Raw genomic sequence first — 19,207 nt, forward strand, 5'->3', positions numbered from 1 at the left:
CGTAGGCCTAAAGGTGCTTTGCCTGATTCGGTATTACCTTTTTAATGTAGTTTTTGCAAGTAACACCTCTCCAACGTAAAACTCTACTTAGAACGTACAATAAAATGTTGCTATAGTTTATAACGTTATGTTTATGTAATTTGTTGCTTCATGTTTAGACGTAACTTACGTATTATGACGGAACGTTGTGACGTAATCTGTAAAAATGTTTCATGACGCCCCATCCACCCGAAAACAACCTGTATAAGGGCCTAGTTTCAATATCGCCGTTCATAAAACCTAAAGCCTTCAGACGTTTTTAGATTGCGGTCACTCGAGTCGCTATCTATCCAAGGCTGCAGCCCAGAACTAAACGTCGACACCTTATCAACACCCCTGTACCTGTTCAACACCTGAAGGTGATAAATAATGCCCCTACTTTCGAAACTCAGAATGATAACAATTGCGTCTCTTATAAGTGATGCTTAAAATGCTTCTCAGTCACATTAACTGCAGATGATACAAGCTCGTATCGAAACGTCTTAATCAAGATGCTGTCGATTTACTCGACCTTTTTGGCTTTGGAATTTATTATCAAGTTATATTGCAGATCCGTGTATAGTGTACCCATTGGCTCGCTTAAAGAATTACGCGAAAATGCACGTGTGTGTAAAAATGTGATTAACGGGAATTTGTTATAGGAAAATTTCATATGCTGAAGATTGCATTAAGCTGCCCTGCTTTACACAAGGTTGATTTTTTCATAAAAAAGGAGGAATACAGAAGTGGTAGCTTAAAGTCAACAGATGCACAGTGCTCAATTGAGATTCTAACGCAGATTAGTGTCGACTTCAGCTGTGATCGGTAGAAACTGTTGACCTAATGAAACCACATCATTTGCTCTTGTTTGTCTAAGGTTTACCCATGTGTTTAATTTGAAGTGGAAACTTGATTGTTGTACAAATATAGATTGGCAAGTAAAGTTTAATAGGTCAAGCGACAAAGAGTATTGACGGAGGTTGGCAATTAGGAGCAAAAGGCGAACTTTGAGACTTATTGAAAAACCTAAAGTACCTTTAGACAGTTAGCCGCGTCCTACTGGACAGGTGTTATTCCAAGGCGTACGGATGTCAGAAATTGATCCTGAAGGCAAAGCGGATCCATAGGCCCGTTCTCACATTTGGTCGTGCTGGCCAGACCATGCTAATCACAATAAAGTCAGCCAACTGTTTTAAATAGTAAGCAAATTATTTTTATTATTCGAGCCGAAAACCTATTTTCGGGACATATCTTGTTGTTGCCGTTGTTTTCGTTGGTTTGCTATGGTATGTTTCAGGTCAATTTTTTGTCCGGAGCTTTCTAGTTTTAATGCTTTTGCGAGAAAAATACTTTTTTATGTAAGCGCAAAGCTGCATTGGGCACATTATAATGCACTCGTTTTGGTGACAAAATTCAGGGAGCTTGATTTTGTGCAGTTCTCCTTTCTTTAAAACCCAATAAGTTACGGTACACCATTCACCCGGAAAGCAATTGGACTTCATTTCTCTCTCACGCAGCCGCAACGTGCGTTAGGCGTGTGTAAATACTGAACTTGGGATGACGGTTTCTCAAGGAGCTGCTGTGCCAAAGTCAAAATCGTCGAGCCACGACAATGTGAAAAAGCCGAGGGGCGACGTGGAAAAGCACAAGTACAAATGGGTGGTGCTGGCAATGGCCGTCTGTATCAACGGACTGACCTGGGGCATGCTTTATTCGGTCGGCGTATTGTACTCTGACTGGGTTCGGTACTTTGACGCCTCGGCCAGCTACATTTCACTTGCTGGCGGACTGCCGACCGCCGTGTCTTGTTTGGGAGGTAAACAAAGAGTTTAAATGAGGGATGTTAAATTTAGCTAAAGTTTTAATGGTTTAAAACAATCAAGTTCATTTCGGAAAATCCTAAAGAGTTTTTCCATTTTTTAAATCAACTCTTTAAATTTTCTAAATATAAAGTATATTTTAACAACTGTAAAAAAATTAACTTCAACAAATATATATAAAATCAAGTCGGTTAACAGAGAACCAAGGCCATGAAATTTATATAGATATACTGTCAGAATCTTGCCAGCCTTCTGGTGACAAGCATTTTTGGTCTAAATTCTTTGGTATTTTGGTCGCGCCCCTAAACCTAAATGATGTGTTTGCCTAAGGAATTTATCAACCTTGAAATGTTTAGGCGATAACAAGGCTATTAACTAGTCAATAATGAAATAAGAAGTTACGCCCATGGCGCCAAATTTTTTTGACATAAACAAATACATAAGAGGCAAAAGTGCAACCTAGTGTGCACATTTCTGCTTTTCTTACTCTAACAGTGTTACATAGCTAACTGTTTTTGGGAGAACTCGTGTGCAAACATGCAGCGCAAAATCAGATTAAAAAGCGCAAAAAAAATTCTTGGGTTAAATTGAGAGAATTTTTTTATATTTATTGCTTGAAATAACAATATTTATAATCCAATTTAATAGAAATTGTTTGCCGAGGTTAGAGTCACACAGTAAAAGCTCGACAATTTTTGCGTTTAAGTAATTAAAACAGCCAGAAATATAACAGGAATGGCGACTATTGTTTTTAACTCAATATAGGAGTACTTGCCAAATCAAAGTAAAACTGCAAGCACACAACAATTCTATGATCGAAATTAAGTAATTTTTAAATAATAACTATGTGTATGCTTAGCACTGGCTTTTCCTCACTAAACAACGTGTGCTTCGCACTTCTGTACTTTTTTCAGAATGGCACACAAAATCAAAATTATTTCTGCAATTGTTGTGCGTAATGTTCCTACATATTCTGCATTTCAAAAATATATGTGAATAAATATGTGTAGAAACAACAAGTTTTATTTTGTGAAATACCGGTAGATCTTTAAAAAAAATGTAATTGAAAACAATAAAAAAAAAATTTTTTTAATTTTTTTTTTTTGCACCAATTTCTTCGGTTTTCTGGCTCATTCTGCGGCCGACATAGTTGCTAAGTCGCCAGCATTCTGCCATGTAGACTGTCTCAGGGATCACAAACTACGCCCCGCGCTCCGACTCGCCGGGAAAAATAATTCGGCCCACGGCATATTTCCTTAATGAACATGAAGTCGAAAGCAATTTTAAACTAAATTTTAATGCAATTTAAACTGTTGGAAAATTTATTAGGGCTCAGGCTCATTACAGTTGTTATTGTATAGTTTCATATTCCCTTCGTGTAACGGTAATCAGTGACTTGACTTTAGTGCACTTAAGTCATTGTTTTCAAATGACCTGACTTGACTTAAGTCACTTGAGCTAAACGACTTGACTGGACTTAAGTCTTTCGGACAAATAACTTGACTCGACTTAAGTCTTTTGGGCAATGGCTTGGGTTGAAATGAATGGTTTTTCTGTAAGTCTATTTTCAAAACTTGAGCTGATTATTCAAATTTTTGCACATAAAACAATTTGCTTGCTAAATGTAGCGTTTTTTTTATTTTTTAGTTCAGTTATTGCTCATAATCGTACGAGTTTTATAATTCCAATAGTTCGACGTTTTATGTTTACGACAAGGACGTGGCTTGAAGTTGGACTTGCTCTCATTATGACTTGACTGAGACTTAAGTTATTTCAAAATGACTTGTTTACAACACTGTGAAAAGATCTTGGTGACCTCTGGTATATTGCTAAAAAACATCTTTCAAGAAAAAGCCCAACGGCCGAGATGTATTTGTACTTAAAATGTGGCTATAAAGTTTCGATTTGTAAAGATTAATTCTTTAAAGATTGTACTTATTTATAATTGCTATATGTTGCTTATATCGGACTCAGTCGGAAGTTAACTTGCCATTTGTTGAAAACGACTTGCCTTGACTTGGACTTATTTTGCAGATACCGTGTTTCAGACGGCATCTCAGGCTCCACATCTTATATATTGTTTTTTTTATTACCATTTCTAAGGATTTTTATTCGTTACAAATAACATAGGTTCAATCTAAGAATTTGCATTCGTCAAAATTAAATTTTTTTTTAATGAAGCAATTTAAGTAATTTCTCGACTACCTGTTTGCAAAACTGTAGAATTAAGCTTCCGTTTTAAATTTCACAGGTCCTGCCTTCGGCTTTTTGATCGACAAGTTCGGCTGCAGAGTGAGCGGTTTTGCGGGCGGGGTGATCATGGCGCTCGGCTTGGCTCTGAGTTCGCTGGCCAACACCGTCACTCAGCTGATCGTCACATATGGAGTCATAGCAGGTGATAATTGAACCTGAGTCACAATAGCGGTGAATTTTTCTACGGAATAAATTGCATATTGGCCACATTCACCGGCATTTGTTCGTTATTTTGGTGCTACACAAATTTCCTCCCAAAATGTAAGATAGAGATAAACAACTCCTGCTAATCTATCTCCTTAACCAATTCTAGTGTAATTTACACTTATTTATTTATTTCGTGTATAGAGATGTTGGGATAATACTTCCTGGTGACTAGGGCAGCATTGTATGTGACAAGACACAAAGACCTTTTATCGATTGGCAGAGACCAAAAGGCCGTCTTATGCAACAGCATAAAAACTCGCGGCCTTGCAAAGTCGGTACATACCAGGTTTGCGGATTATTAGGAGTTAACAAGTTAATAAAACTTTCCTTTTCTAAGGTTTCGGTGCCGGTTTGTCTGTTTTCTCGGCGAGCAGCGCCATAAACTACTACTTTTCGCGCAATCGGGCTTTGGCGGAAGGTGTTTCTGGCGGCGGCCTTGGTCTCGGAATGTTTGCCTACTCCTACTTGCTTCAAGCTCTCAGCAACACTTACACATGGAGGGTAAGTAGGACTACTTCACTAGCGCAGCCTACATGTCCGGGAAATAAACACTGTTGGTCGTGTGTGACATCCTTATGTTGCACTTGTATCCTATTTCTACTAATGTCAATGTAGTTAAAAATAGTAATTTAACAACTGGACTTAAAAGAACTTTTTGATTCGAATATTGGCCTATTAACCCAAAATATATTGTGACCATTCGAATGAGTTTGCTCTTTTGATTACCGAGTAGTGAAAGGATTTTATATTGGGCTCACCGTATTTAAGTTTATGCCTAATATATTTTGTATTAATATCGAAATATATTGTCTATTGTTATCAGACCTGTATAGAATTTAATATCAGAACTGCGTTAAATTATCCTTTATAGGTAGGAAACAATCGTTGTTAAAATCTGCATGTTTATCAGCGCCTGATTTTTTTATTTTTACAGGGCGCAATGTTGCTGTCAGGGGCAATCTGTTTTCACAGCTCCATCTGTAGCATCTTCCTCATCCATTCCGACCAAATCGAGCAACATTCATTTAATCGCTTGTTTGTGAATTCCCAAGCGACGTCGATCGACCAAAAAGCTTCTAAACGAAAATATGATGACAATCGGCTCGACGACAAAGAAGAATACCACGAAGATCAGTATTCTTCTGAAGAGGTTGGATTCTTCCGCCGTTCTTTAGCGCTTTGGAAGAGTCCAATCTTTCTTCTATTATTAGCAGTTGACTTTTTGGCGTGGATCGCTGTGTACGTTCCGTATGTTCACCTTATTGAACGCGCAAGGTAAACCCAATGGAATTTAGTTACACTAACTGTGTTTGTGCTATCTCAGATGAATCACGCGTAACGATAAAGCCATGTATGTCTTATTTATCAGAAAGCATCAATGTTGCAATGAATTTGGGCAATGACTTGCCTCAAGTGCAATTAATTTACTATTTAAAACTACTTATAGCTTTACTTAGGCTGCATCGTTGGTGTTAATGATAAGACAAGATTAAACAAGACAAGATTTAAATTGACAATAGGCGCGTTTCAATAAATGACCTAATTTGACTGAAAGTCAAACCACAATAAGATCAATGATCTGATTTGGACGAAAACTGTTTGCTAGTTGCATGTTCAAAATTTGGTGTTGACTTTATGAAATCTTGTTTGCAATCAACTAAGAACTAACTAACAAATTTTAATTCGTTTAGTTTCTAATCATTTTATGTTAAAATAACTTGGGACATGACTTGCTATAAAAAACAAACAAATATCGTTCAGGCTTGTGTACAATACTGACGGGAATATAAATAACGCAATAAACAACTGGACTGCAAAATAAGATACAAGCAAAGTATGTTTTGTATAGCCGATTTGAATTTCTGCTTTGTTTTCATCCATAGGCAGCAAGGCGTGGATCCTAATCTAGCGGCCTGGTTGTCTTCAGCTTGCGGAATAGCGAGTGTGTTCGGGAGACCTTTTACTGGCTTCATCTGTAGCTATTTTAAGCTGCATCCCTTCTGGTCTTATTGTACAATGCAGGTGCTCGTTTCGGATTGTTCATGAAGATTTTGCAATCTATTAAGTTACAAACTGTGATTATAAAATTCATATTTTATTTTGTTTAAACCACCATTTCGCTATTCTTTTCCCATATTCAAAATGCATTGACATAAACTGAGATATTTTTTAGGAATCTGTATCAAACGTTACATGTTTACAATTTAAACTAATACCTTCAAGTCCATGTGATCATGTAAAAGTTACAACCTAATTTGTTTTAGGCTAGACATACTACCTATAACGTTTAGTGGTCTTAAAGCTTGGTAACTTGAGCAATCCGTATAAATCAAAATGTAGCTCCTCTGGTAATAATACGGCTATTACCAGAGAGGAGCTGTTTTTTATTTATATTACTATTCCTGGTAGCAACAGTTTATAGATTGAGTAATCCTTGACGGCCCAACAGCCATTAATCGCCCACTTCCATGTTGCTTTGACCCAGATGATACTCGGTCTCGGAACGTTGCTCAGTCCTTTCTGGTCGGACATTTACGGTCTGTTCGCACTTGCAGTCCTGGTCGGATTCCTGAGCAACAGCTACGGGATGATAAAGGCAAGCGCTGCCCGAATGCTGGGCATGGAACGCTTCGTGGACGCCTACAGCTGGATGATGCTGTTGGAAGGAATTGGAATCGCCGTTGGACCAGTAATCGCTGGTAGGTTTGCTGATGTACGGCATCGAGTCCAATTCCTCAGTTTTTTCGTCAAAGCCCCAAGTCCGGTTGCGACTCTACAGCCTTTATTTTACCAATTTACTAACTAATTTAAAGTGGATTTTCAGCATTTCCCTCATAGGGAAAATGTCACAATTCAACCACTAACAACACATGGTTGGAAAATATCCACCTTATCCTATTCCGCCTCTACAATTTACAGTTGGCGGCAATATCAGTTTGAAAATTTGGTACTGCTGCGCATGGGCACGTCGGACCCGGGAAGCTTTACATGGTCTTACTCGAATCCCGAATCCCGAGTCCGACTCTGACCCAGCAGCCCTGGTTATAAAGATTCCCATATTTCGATGGACGCCTTGAAATATAAAAAACTAGCGTTTATGTAGCAAGTAACAAACTATAACTGGATATGGATCTAAACTTAGTGTAAACATTTTTATATGCCATTACCTTAGCTTCGACTTGATTTGTTGAATGACTGTTTTCAATTGTCTTAAACTCCAAAGTTGCATTAAACCAAGTGTATATTTTGTCACCGGTAAAAAAAAGTAACAAAAACATACCAAAATGTGTACAACTTTATCCTGAATTAAGCAAATTTATCATTTACAAATTTACAGCACTGCAATGCTACGTTTTATATTAGGCTTTCATCCCCAAAATAATTCAACGCAATGTTGGCTTTTACTTGAACTTTACCCATAAGGGAAACCAATTCTGTATTTGTCCAAGGGTACTTAGACATTTTGATAGAATTAAACTTGTAGCAAGCCACGCAACAGCGTTTTTTACCTTATAATAAAGCACCGAAATAGTCACACCTACTATAAATGCTGAGTTAAACTGAGTTAAACATTCCAATTTAAAATACAGATATAAATGGTTCTGTTATTCAGCTGACTCCAAGTTTGTTGTTTAGTAATGTTTTTATCCCACCTCTGAAAAAACTTAAATAAATTTATTTTTTGATTATCCAGTCCTCTGTTTTGGAAATTTCATTGGCAGTAAGAAGTCTTGCTTTTACCCTTTTTTTTTGCATTCATGAGTTTTCCGATCCATCCAACGTTTAACGTGCTTGATTCTTACAGCTACAGTCGTTTCTTTGCAGGCGTGATTTTCGACGCGACCCAATCGTACAACCTGCCCTTTCACTTTTCCGGATCGCTGCTGGTGCTCTCCGGTCTAATGTGCTTTCTTAAAACGCCGGTCGAGATTTTGAATCGTCGACTGGCAGTCAGCGTTAAACAAAAAGCGGAAGCATGCTCTTGCTATATTGCGCACGTGTCAGATCGCCCACCAAATTTTCAAACGGCTCCTGTCGAGGCCACTGCTGGTAATAAGAAGAACAAAACCTTACCGAAGGCTGCTGTCGACACGAACATCACTGTTTAACCCGCTCCCGAACACTAGTAGATCCTTTTGATGTCTTGTTTCGACGTGCTGCAGTTATCTCATTAAACACGGCCTTTGCCGCTTTTGTAATAATAAAAGCCTAATTTATTTTAATCTTTTTCTACGCTTTCGTGTATAGCTTTATATTGTTTTAATTCTTTTGGGCCGTACACTTTACACCAGTGGTTCTTAAACTGGGGTACATGAACCCCTTGGGGGTACGTGAACTAGTTTTAAGGGGTTCATTAAGGCCTACTTGAAATATTAGTGTATGTTTAAAAAGTAATCATTTTTTTAACGAAAACAGTTTGATTAAAAATAAAACGATTTTGCACTGAATGCTATTTAGACACCATTTCGCTTCTACATTTTCGGACCGCAAACAGCACATTTATGAAGTCTATTTGTACTGTATCATCAATTTGTGACGCCATTTTTAAGTTTTTGGCCTATTGAACCCCGCGCGAAGCAAAAAAATTAGGGGTCCGCGGTAATAAAGTTTAAGAACCCCTGCTTTACACGTTTCCCCGAGAAGACGTATAAGATCCGCGTCTCAGATTTTTTATATTTTATTTTTTATTGTCAACTGATATTAAAAAATCGTGTCTTTTTTCTTCGATCGTTTTTTTAATCAATGTTGTATAGTACCGGTGATACTGTTAGCTAACATTTTCGACTTTTGTCACTCGTTGAAAGACAACTTTAAATTATATTTTCTCGTAATTTCCCGTCAATGGAATGTAAAATGTAGGTGTGATGTCACATCAGTAAAGTACAAAACGCTGTTTTTATATGATTTATTAAATATTTTTTGTGAAACTGTGCTGGCCAATTTACCAAAGCGTAACTTTTTCGTGACGTTTATGTTTTCCCAACAATTCTTTAGGCCACTATAAAATTGTTTGCAATGTTTAGTAGGGCGATTATTTTTTACCTAAAAAATTAAAAATTTTGACCTGAAAAATTAAAACTTTGACAAATTTTGACCTAAAAATATACTTTTTTGACAAAACGTTTGACCTATTAGAAATACATTGCGTTAAGCAATATATTGTTGTTTAAAGTACTGTATCAATGTCTTGGAATCGACAACCACATGTTTTAGATGTTTTACTGACCAGCGGTCGAAAACTAATCAATTATTTTTTCGGGTTTATGCAAAACTCTTGAAAATGTTTAGTTGATATTTTGTAATTTCAAGAAGACAAACAACTAACAAGGCCATATTTTTTTGAAAGAAAACAAGCAAAACAGTTCAATATATATGTTCATATCAGAGATAAAAACTATATAATGCAAAAACGAAACTAGGCCTGGGTGGTGAATTCTGCCTGCTTGCGTATACGTTGGACGTAGGTCTATATACTGCTCTAATGAAGATATAATTCAGCTAAAATGTCGTTGAATATAACTGAAGACTATTTTTTGTTATAAAATTTTAAATGAACGACAATTTCAACAAGCTGACTATAGTTTTTTTAAATTTTGTAAACGATTTATGTGCATTTTTAATCGATTTTGAATGGAACTAATTTTGACAAATTTTGACAAGTCAAAAAATAATCGCCTTGGTCATTAGATAAAAATAAATTTAAAATCGTCTGCGGTTTGTCTCATGGTTCGCCGCTTTAGTCCTATTAGCAATCCTATGGAGATTCTAGAAGTAAAATATTTCCACATGTATCTATCCTTTGCAACATTAATCAATTTATGGGGACTTTCATTGTAGTTTCCTTGAAGTGATCTAATGTAAACAACCCACCTTGCCTTCGGTCATCCTCTGCCAGCACGACCATGCAGCAACCCTTCCTTTCATGCACTGTTCCAAATTATTACTGTTTCGTCGGGCAACTTTGCCGATCGTTCACTTAAAACTGATTAATGGAGAAGAGTTTTGTGATCAGCCCAAAATAACCCAATATATTATGGACGGCTTAAGATAGGCATATCAAGTTTAGGGTGTTGGGGCAGGGCTGTGGAGTGGAACTCGGGACTCGGCAGAGTGGGTTTTGTCGCTGTAGTCGGGCTCGGGACTCGAGTAAGACAACGTAAAACTATACCCGATACCCGAGTATGGATGGATTTCATCAAAGAGTCGGACTTAGAATTAGTTTTTGACTGGAGTCTGACTCCATCAGGTATTATCAAACGAATGACTACCCCTGGTTGAGGGTATCCCAGAGATCCATGCGATTCTTTTAAACCATGCTATCAATGCGATGTTATAGATTTTGGATGCATCCCCGGAAAAGGTGGAAAATATTTCAGTATTGTTTTTCGGAAGCTCAAATGACGACAAACTATATATGTTCAAATTGCGTCAGTAAAAACGAAGAAGTTAAAATGTTTTCCGCGTGAAATGATCTCGGGATTTAGTGTACGTGAGTATGGATTGAAGTCTTATTAGCAGAATCGGCATAGCAACTTCTGGCGAGTTTGAATATACAGTCTGGTTTTAAATTGGTGTGCATCTAATATTTATAGTATCACAAGGAAGTGGAAAGATCGTTAGGAATAATCTCAAAGACCGGTTGGATTCAATAAAAGCTTCTCTAGGATCAATAGTTTAGATCTAAAGATCTCAGTAAATCAAGTTTTATGTAACACCACAGATTCGAGCAATGTCTAATTAAAACGTAAAAAAATGTTTAACCTGAAAACAAAACTAGTACTTTCTTTAGTTTTTTTCGTATAAACGTTTTGTTTTCGAATTAAAAAACTCTTATTTCGAAATAACTTCATTTTAGGTTCAATTCATTGTCGTGGACCAAAGAAAACGCAAAACGTTCTGCGAAAGCTGTATAATATCTAACTAACTTATAGCCTAATTAAATTCGTTTAAATAAATTTAATGAGAATAAATAACAAGTTTTAGTACAGCGTACCATAAATATATATTATCACATTTGATACACTTACTGTAAAGTATGACATCGTGTAAAAATGTTATATATACAAAGGTTAACAACAGAGACATTTCAACATTGCTTAACGCCATGACAAAATGTTACACTTAAAATTTGATTATATTTAGATGGCCCAGCAAAATAAACACAACTTTGGTCCACATTAAAATTGGCTTTGTTCGTTAAAATTAAACACGGTCTCGAAAAAATTTATGAACAAACAACGGCGTTGTTCAGATTAATTGTGCTATTAGATCTGAGGTTCTTGAAAAGTGAGAAATTTCTCCTTAGAGAGGAATTTTGAAGTTGAGGTGGGAAATCTGGAATTTGATCAAAAAAGCACGTTTTAGTTAGGTGTGAATTTTGCTATCGTATGTATATTGATGCAACTTATAAGCAAGGCCCAATTCAATATCTTAATACAGTAGATGTTTTCCGCAAACGAAAAAAATGTCTGAAGTGTACAATTTCTTATGATTTCGTCACAATGTGCTTTGTGTGCTCATTGTTGCTTCGACTGCATATTACACAGTTTTTATCCAAATTCCATTCACCAAAGTAGTAGCTTTTATTTTGGTACTCACACAACGACCAGCATACGTGAGTAGAGCATACATATTGTAACCACGCCCTTTGAATGTTGTTTAAATGAGCTGAAAAATCCAGGTCAATTGCCTTAATTGGTTTGACAGACAGATGGGATAGTTCGCTGTTATGCCAAGAAAATAAACGACGTCGAGTATGATTCCTATAAAAACATTCAGTCTACTAGCATTTTGCCGTTAGACTTCAAACTAAGCCAAGACAGTCCGGAACGGTGTTTCGATAAAAGAAGGTCCGCCGTTCTGGTAAAATGATGTCCCATTTCACGAGGTCAATTTCAAAAACAATGTTTGCCTCTTTTAGTCGCATGTTTGTGCACAAAATCGAACGCTAAGCTTGGAGTTTTACGGATAATAATTAATAAACCCATTTTTTTGAAAGTTGACATATATGTTAAGGTTTATTGCTGTATTATTGTGACATGTAGCTAAACATGGTTACATCTTCAGAAAATCAGAAATTGCTTGCACCAAGATAATTGCAAGCAGGATAAAGAAATTTTGGCCAGATAAACCATACCAAAAGTCTGTTGAGCAGCGTTAAAAAAAATATTGTATATTAGACATGCACAACTTAATTCTAAAAAGAAATGTTGTTCTTCAGTGAACCCGCGCACAAATATGCAGCCAAATACAGTTTTAAATACAGTCCTCGCGGAAAGCGCAAAAAAGTTGCGTATATTTGGTTTGAATTGGCAAAACTTTCGATTTTAAACGTGGCACATTATAGACAAACACAAGAGATTCGTATATTGCTCGAAATGACGGCATTTGTAGTTTAATTTAAGAGTAATTTTACTTTGTAGAGTTTATGAGAGAAAAGAACAACATGCCGTAAAATGGCATAGCGCTTTTGGACTGAAAATATTTCCTTACAACAGACAAAACCACAGTAAAAAAAACAACAAAAAAACAGATTACTCCCCACTCTGGCTTGGCAAATATTCTGCACTCGGTAATCTACTTTATACAATTCTTCATTAAACTTCTGATTTAAAATGTGACTAACAAGATTAAAAGTTTGACGACCCCTATAGTCTGGTCAATCTCTAAATTTTAAATTTACATTTTTACACGCATAATTAAGCTATGTGAATTGTTGTTTTGTTAAAAAAATTACTTTGTGTAGGCCTGGTGTATATCCTTAGAACCCTTTTCGTGCCAGTTTCAACCACTTTTTTGGTTTTAATTTAGGTATGTAAAAAGCCTGCATACAAAAAAATTCGGGTTTGGTTAAGGTTCAGTTTCTTTCAAAACATTCCGTTCCGGTTCGGCTCCTTAAAATCTTACAGAAATCGGTTTAGGTTCGGTTATTGTTCGGAAAAATTTAGCCCAAAACAGATTAATAAAGTTCCGGTTCGGTTCCGGTTCGACTCCCTGAAAATAAGTGTCTTATTCTTCAAGATGGTAATCAATACAATTTAATACGAGAAAAATAGCTGTAGTCTAGTATCATACTGGTCAAGCATAAGTATGTCATCGTTGTCCTACGGTAAGTCAGGTCAAAATATTGAACGAAATTACTTTTTTTTACTTCGTTGACCGAAATCGTTAGACACCTATCAATTAACAAAAGTACATTTTCCGTATTCGATTTAACTACATTTTTTGTGTTTTTAGACAAGAAAACATAACTTTGGTCCATAGCATGAAGTGGATTGGTAGGTGCTTTTTGGCATCATCATTCATTACCTTTTGGCAGCCATTCGAATATAAAATCGAATTGTATTGTTCTCCGACAAAGTGCCTTGCGCTGTACAATACCCATCAACTTGAGTGGATGCCCGGAAGGGTATAAGTGTACAGCGAAAGCTACAGTTCAAGTTGTGGGCGTAAGGCGCGCAGCTTCAGCAAAACGTTTATATTATTATCTATTTAATGAGGTAGGTGTAAACGGCGATGCTGTAACTATGTAGTTTAGTCAGAATTTTCGGTTTTCGTTAGAATACGCCTTTTAAAAATAGGTATTCTTTAGTTCTTTGTTTCCTTTGTGTTTTCTAGATTCTTTGTTATGGGTTAAAATTTTTATAAGTTTACAACAAAAATTTTGCTATGAAACGTAAAGCTGACAAAGAGTGTCGCAAAATCAAAGGATTCTGAATGCAGGGGCGTAGCGTGGGGGCGAAGTCTAGGTGTCTTGACATTCCCTTATATATCGGTAAACTATGTTATATAGGAAACATTGCACCTGTCATACGAAACACGTCGGTGCTTATCGCCGCCTCCTAATCACCACTCGTTATTGTTGTTTCAATTAGCAGTTCGCCTGTCACCGACTCAAGTAATCTCAAACAGGCCTGATAACAAAAAGATATTTTTTGGTGAAACGAAAAGACTTCTCAACGACGTTCTCAACGAAACAGGCGTGTAAGCTACAGCAATGCGCATTTAAACTAAATTAATTTTACTCCAATTTTTTTATATGAAATCCTGAATATTATCATCAACGGAGTAATTTTCCGGTGTTCGTATATTAGTGTTAAGCCGGTTAAGCGTTCTTCGCCGCATGTCACTCTATTGAACGTTTTTATTAGCCTCGTGTAAAAAAGGTTTCAAAAAAGGAGTCATTGCACGCTTCATACAACCGGCGAAATCTAACTACAAATATCACCAAAAAATTTTTAATCCTTGGATTCCAATCCAAAAGGGATTCGTATCCAATTCTGCAGTTTATTTCTAGTAATTGGAACCAATATAAAGTTTGATCGCCATGTTTACGCCTAATTGTACATTACGCGAGTGCCAAGTTTAGATAAGGCCTGTCGCTGTGGCTACACATTGTAAGGGCTTGCTTTCAATGTAGCCGGGTAGTGCAGTGTTTGCAGTTTTTCGGGCGACCAATTATTTCGTCTCGCGATAACATTAACCTAATAATTAGGTGTTAATTGAGCGGTATTAGGCGAGCCACTAATTTCCTTAACTGCGTTAATTTGCAAAAGTAACATTCCCTTGTAAAACGTGCGGGCCTTGGTCAAAATGCGCTACAGGGTTATTTAAGGCCACCATTAGGCCAATATTCAGCGAAGTTGCGCGCAGCGTAATCGTGACTGTGGGTCCTGTAGTGTGGGATATATTTTAGAATTAATCCCCCCTCAAACAAAATCAAGGTTAAATAATTAGAAAATAGATTTTCGAAAACTAAAATGTTTGAACATCCAACGGAGTGCAACAGTTTGTGTTTGATACATCACAGAGGTTGTTGTGACACCGCAATTCCATAGCGTTTCGCGCGCAATTGAAATCATGTGACTTGAATGCCTCTATAAGGTGTTTTTTTATAGTCGAACAGATCATTTTAAACAGCCGTAAGCTCCTAATAATCGCCGTTGACGGCGTCTAGACCAGTGGTTCTCAACCTTTTTTCTTCCGTGGCCCATTTTCGTTGCACAAAAATTCTGTGGCCCAATAAATGTTTATGAAAAAAAAAACTATAAACTAGGTTTAGAACAAAAAACAGCAGATCATGTTTCAAAACAGATTATTTCCTTAACCGTGCATTAGGGAGATACTTGCTGCTGAACCGGAAATTTACATTCCTTTTCGATTCTTTCTCAAGTCAATATTCCTGTAAAATTAAGTATAGTGACATAAATGAAAATAAATTCTTCAGCAAATCTAGCTATTTTAATTGTTCTGTGGCCCACTCAAAATGTTCCCATGGCCCACTGGTTGAGAACCGCTGGTCTAGAGTCTAGAATACACGAAACGTCATTTTTTTACTTCATTTTACCATAACCGGCCCGCCGACTGGAGAAGTTGCCCGCCCCTGTTCTAAAGGTTGCTCAAAAACAGGCTGTAATGCGAATACTGTTGCAAAAAGTTGATTCTGCTTTTTTAACAGGTAGTAAAATCAATTTAGGCCTATTTGCGTTATAATATCATCGATCATCAACCTTTCATGTATGGAAATGTTTTTTTTTAGGTTTTTTGATTCGGCACTAATTTGTTGAAGTACTGTGTATCGTAAGGGGTTTGTTTTGATTTGTTAAACGTCGGAACTATTACGTGGCACTTTGTTTATAATTAAAGTAGCCTACTGGTTATGAAGTTTGGTATGGCCAACATAATTTACTCATAGCACTGCTAGTGCGTAAGTGTTCCTGTTTATATTAATGTACTTAGTATTAAATATGTACAACGATTTTCGCAATAAAGTTATACATAACGTGAGGCAAATTTATATTCCTTTAAGTTTACATTGGCTTAAAACGGAATATAAAATATACTAAAAATGATTTTAGCCGCACAGAACAAAGATATTTCTTTACTGCAAAGAATTATCACATTCACTTCAAAGAATTATCACAGGTCCATGACGAAAATTAATCAATATGTTACTTTAGTGGCAGCACTAACATATTTAACAAGTGGCATCGCTCAATAAAGTAATTGTCCTTATTTCCAAACACAAGTATATTCGGTGTGTTTTGTGTAAAACTCAAGGGTAAGATTCAATCTGTCACCCCTGGGATTTGGTGGCCTTTTTATGCTTTTTAGCCTGCAAAAATTACATACAATCGTTCAAACCAAAAAGTTTTAATTGTAACTCTGTGTTTTAACAGAGGGACTAAAAATGCTGTTGGACAAAATAGCATTTTTGGTAAAATCCGAATTAGATTAGAGCTAGAATTAGAGCAAACAAGCAATTCACAATTCAGATTAGAATTAGAATTAGAATTAGCCACATTTTGCTCTAATTCAATGAATTAAAAAAATAGATTTATCTATAGTTGTCCAAAGTCTGATCGAAGGTTTACGAGTGATCCAAGTTTTTATGAGCTGCTACCTTTCGATCGCAGCTGTGGTAAGCGAGGTAGAGTGACGCCGCTGAAATTAGCAAAGGCTATCATTCAGCAGGGCGGTCGGATGGTTTAGTAGGCGCAAAACGTTCCGAGTGGATTGCGTTTGGCAATTGAACGACGTCGGCCGTGACGGGCGACTGGCTCCGGCCGTCAAAACAAAACACGGGCGGCGTGAGTTGAATCAGCAGGGTGTGTGGAAACGGCAGAGATTAAGCACTTCTGTTATACGCTGAACCCGAGTAGGTGGCGTGTGGATCCGAACGCGTTTTGTTTACGCCAGGGATGTGAACTGAAGTGCGTTATTAACGGTATAGTATACATCATAGTGGAAGAGAAATATAACCGAGGCGAAGTTGTTGTATACCGCCTTTTCCATTGCGGTAAGTCAGTGATTCCCAACCTGAATGCCGCGGTACCCTGGGGTTCAATTTTGGACGCTTAATGGTGCCGGGAGATATTTACAATTCTTTTAGATTTTAAGTTTTGCTTAATTAGTGAGCTTCTTGATATATTTTTTCGTGTACGATTAGATTGAGTGTAACATATCATGAAGGTTTTTTCGATGTTGTGCATAGTTGATGTGGGTCGTTTCAATTTTGTTTATTGCAACGTTACAGTCAACCATTAAGCGAAAATTCAGTAAGGGTGACGAAAAAAACAATTTCTGTCGGGTGGTGCATGCCAAAAGTTTGGGTACCACGGCAGTAAGTCGTGTGCAAAAACATGCAATACTGTTTGGTTGCAACGGTTTACGTTAGTACTTGTTTTACATTATGGGAACCGCCAAAGGCGTTTTTTTAAAAAATTGCATACTCTGATTTTATGCATGTGATCTAAACGAGGTATTCGTATTTTATTGTGTAGGAGGACCACCTGTAGCGATAAATACTTAACTTTTGCGGCTTTGCCTCATTTGTGTCAATATCAATAGGCTCTACATGAAAATAAACGTATATTTTTATGTAGCAAGTAAAAATTTGCTTCGTGTGAACCTAAATGATTTGAAGTCCTGAACTAATTAAGGCCATACATATATAAGCAGAACGCGAATACCATCGTTTCAAAAAAACAAGCAAACGTTTTAGTGATGACAGAAACTCGTTTTGCTTTTATTTGCGTTTTTTCAACCTTTCTTATTTGGAAGCAAACAAACTAAACAGCAAAGGCGTATTTTTTTAATTAAATTAGTTTCTGCCAAGGCAGCAATATAGTGTGACGAGGGTAGCTTGCTAGCAGCGATAAACTAAACGTATTCAGGATAGTTGATCGGAAGTGAGTGTGTTTAGTCATGAGTAGTTGCTTGCGGTCAGTGAGGTATACCAACATGAACCACGGAAGCTTGTTGTGGTTAATTAGACTAATAGACCGGGTGTGGCTGACTTTTGTTTGCTTGCAATCAACTGAAATACTTTTAAGAGATTGGCGATCGACTGGTTCAGTGAAAAAAAACAAAAAAAACACTTAAACATTAAACATTTTGAGCGGTAATTGCTTTTCAAGCCAAGATGGAGGTTAGTTTGTTCGCCAAAGAACGTTTTTTAAGGGTTGTCCAGACAACAATTGGTCATTTTAAAGTTCCGCTTGTGTGCTACAGGCTACAGCTACTGAAATGTCGTAACACATTTTCGACAAGGTGAAATGTGGCGATCGACGCGCTGTCCTGTTATTGACGAAACACCCTACTGGGTTTAGTAATCGGCATCAAATTGTAGGACATCTTATTAGATCAGTGGTTCTCAACCAGTGGGCCATGGCTTACTGGTGGGCCATGGAAACTTTTTAGATGGGCCACAGAACAATTTTAAAAAGCTAGATTTATTGAAGAATTTAGTTTCATTTGTTTCACTATACCTAATTGAACATGAATAATGGCTTGGGGACGAATTGAGTAGGAATGTAAATGAGATGTAATTTATTGTTATATGCTCCGCTACATTTTGTTCTAAACCTTTTTATAGTTTGTCCATTTATGAAAATTTATTGGGCCACAGAATTTTTATGCAACGAAAATGGGCCACCAAAGAAAAAAGGTTGAGAACCACTGTATTAGATATAGTCAGCTTAACTCATTGTACTGTTAGCCTGTTTAGTTTATTCCATCACAGAAGGCTGCAAAATAGACCGGAAAGACTAGAGATGTCTGTCCTGGGCTGACTGAGAGACAATCTCTCACGAAGACAATATAAGATACAAAGCATATAAGCAAGTACGAGTTGAAGGCTCGCTTATTAGAATTCAACAAGATAGTGATCGCCAACGCTATAGATAAAGGTACAGACACTACAAAATTGTTTCAAAATATCGTTGCACTGAAACTTAGACACTGTGCACCATTATAGTTCGCTAATTCCTACCCGAATCGGCACCCTTATTGAGTTGGACGATGTTTTAAGAATAGTTTAGCCTGAAAGTTAAGTTGTCTAACTGCGACGAAACGCCGAGCGCGAAGCCTGGGGTTGTGCCATATTATCAAATTTCCGGTGAAACGTT

At 37.0% G+C, this 19,207-nt stretch overlaps 1 protein-coding gene across 1 annotated transcript; it reads left to right on the forward strand.

The window, feature by feature from the left end:
• The first annotated feature begins 1,575 nt into the window (after positions 1 to 1,575).
• Positions 1,576 to 8,407, forward strand: LOC146132074 (monocarboxylate transporter 13-like). The gene is made up of 8 exons (XM_083397200.1): positions 1,576 to 1,834; positions 4,090 to 4,233; positions 4,636 to 4,799; positions 5,233 to 5,329; positions 5,372 to 5,573; positions 6,182 to 6,320; positions 6,784 to 6,997; positions 8,124 to 8,407. Exons 1-8 carry the CDS (start codon positions 1,576 to 1,578, stop codon positions 8,405 to 8,407), a joined length of 1,503 nt encoding a protein of 500 aa, XP_083253326.1.
• The last annotated feature ends 10,800 nt before the right edge of the window (positions 8,408 to 19,207 follow it).

The sequence above is a fragment of the Ascidiella aspersa genome, chromosome 9 (assembly GCF_963924565.1).
Source record: "Ascidiella aspersa chromosome 9, kaAscAspe10.2, whole genome shotgun sequence".
Lineage (NCBI taxonomy): Eukaryota > Metazoa > Chordata > Ascidiacea > Phlebobranchia > Ascidiidae > Ascidiella > Ascidiella aspersa.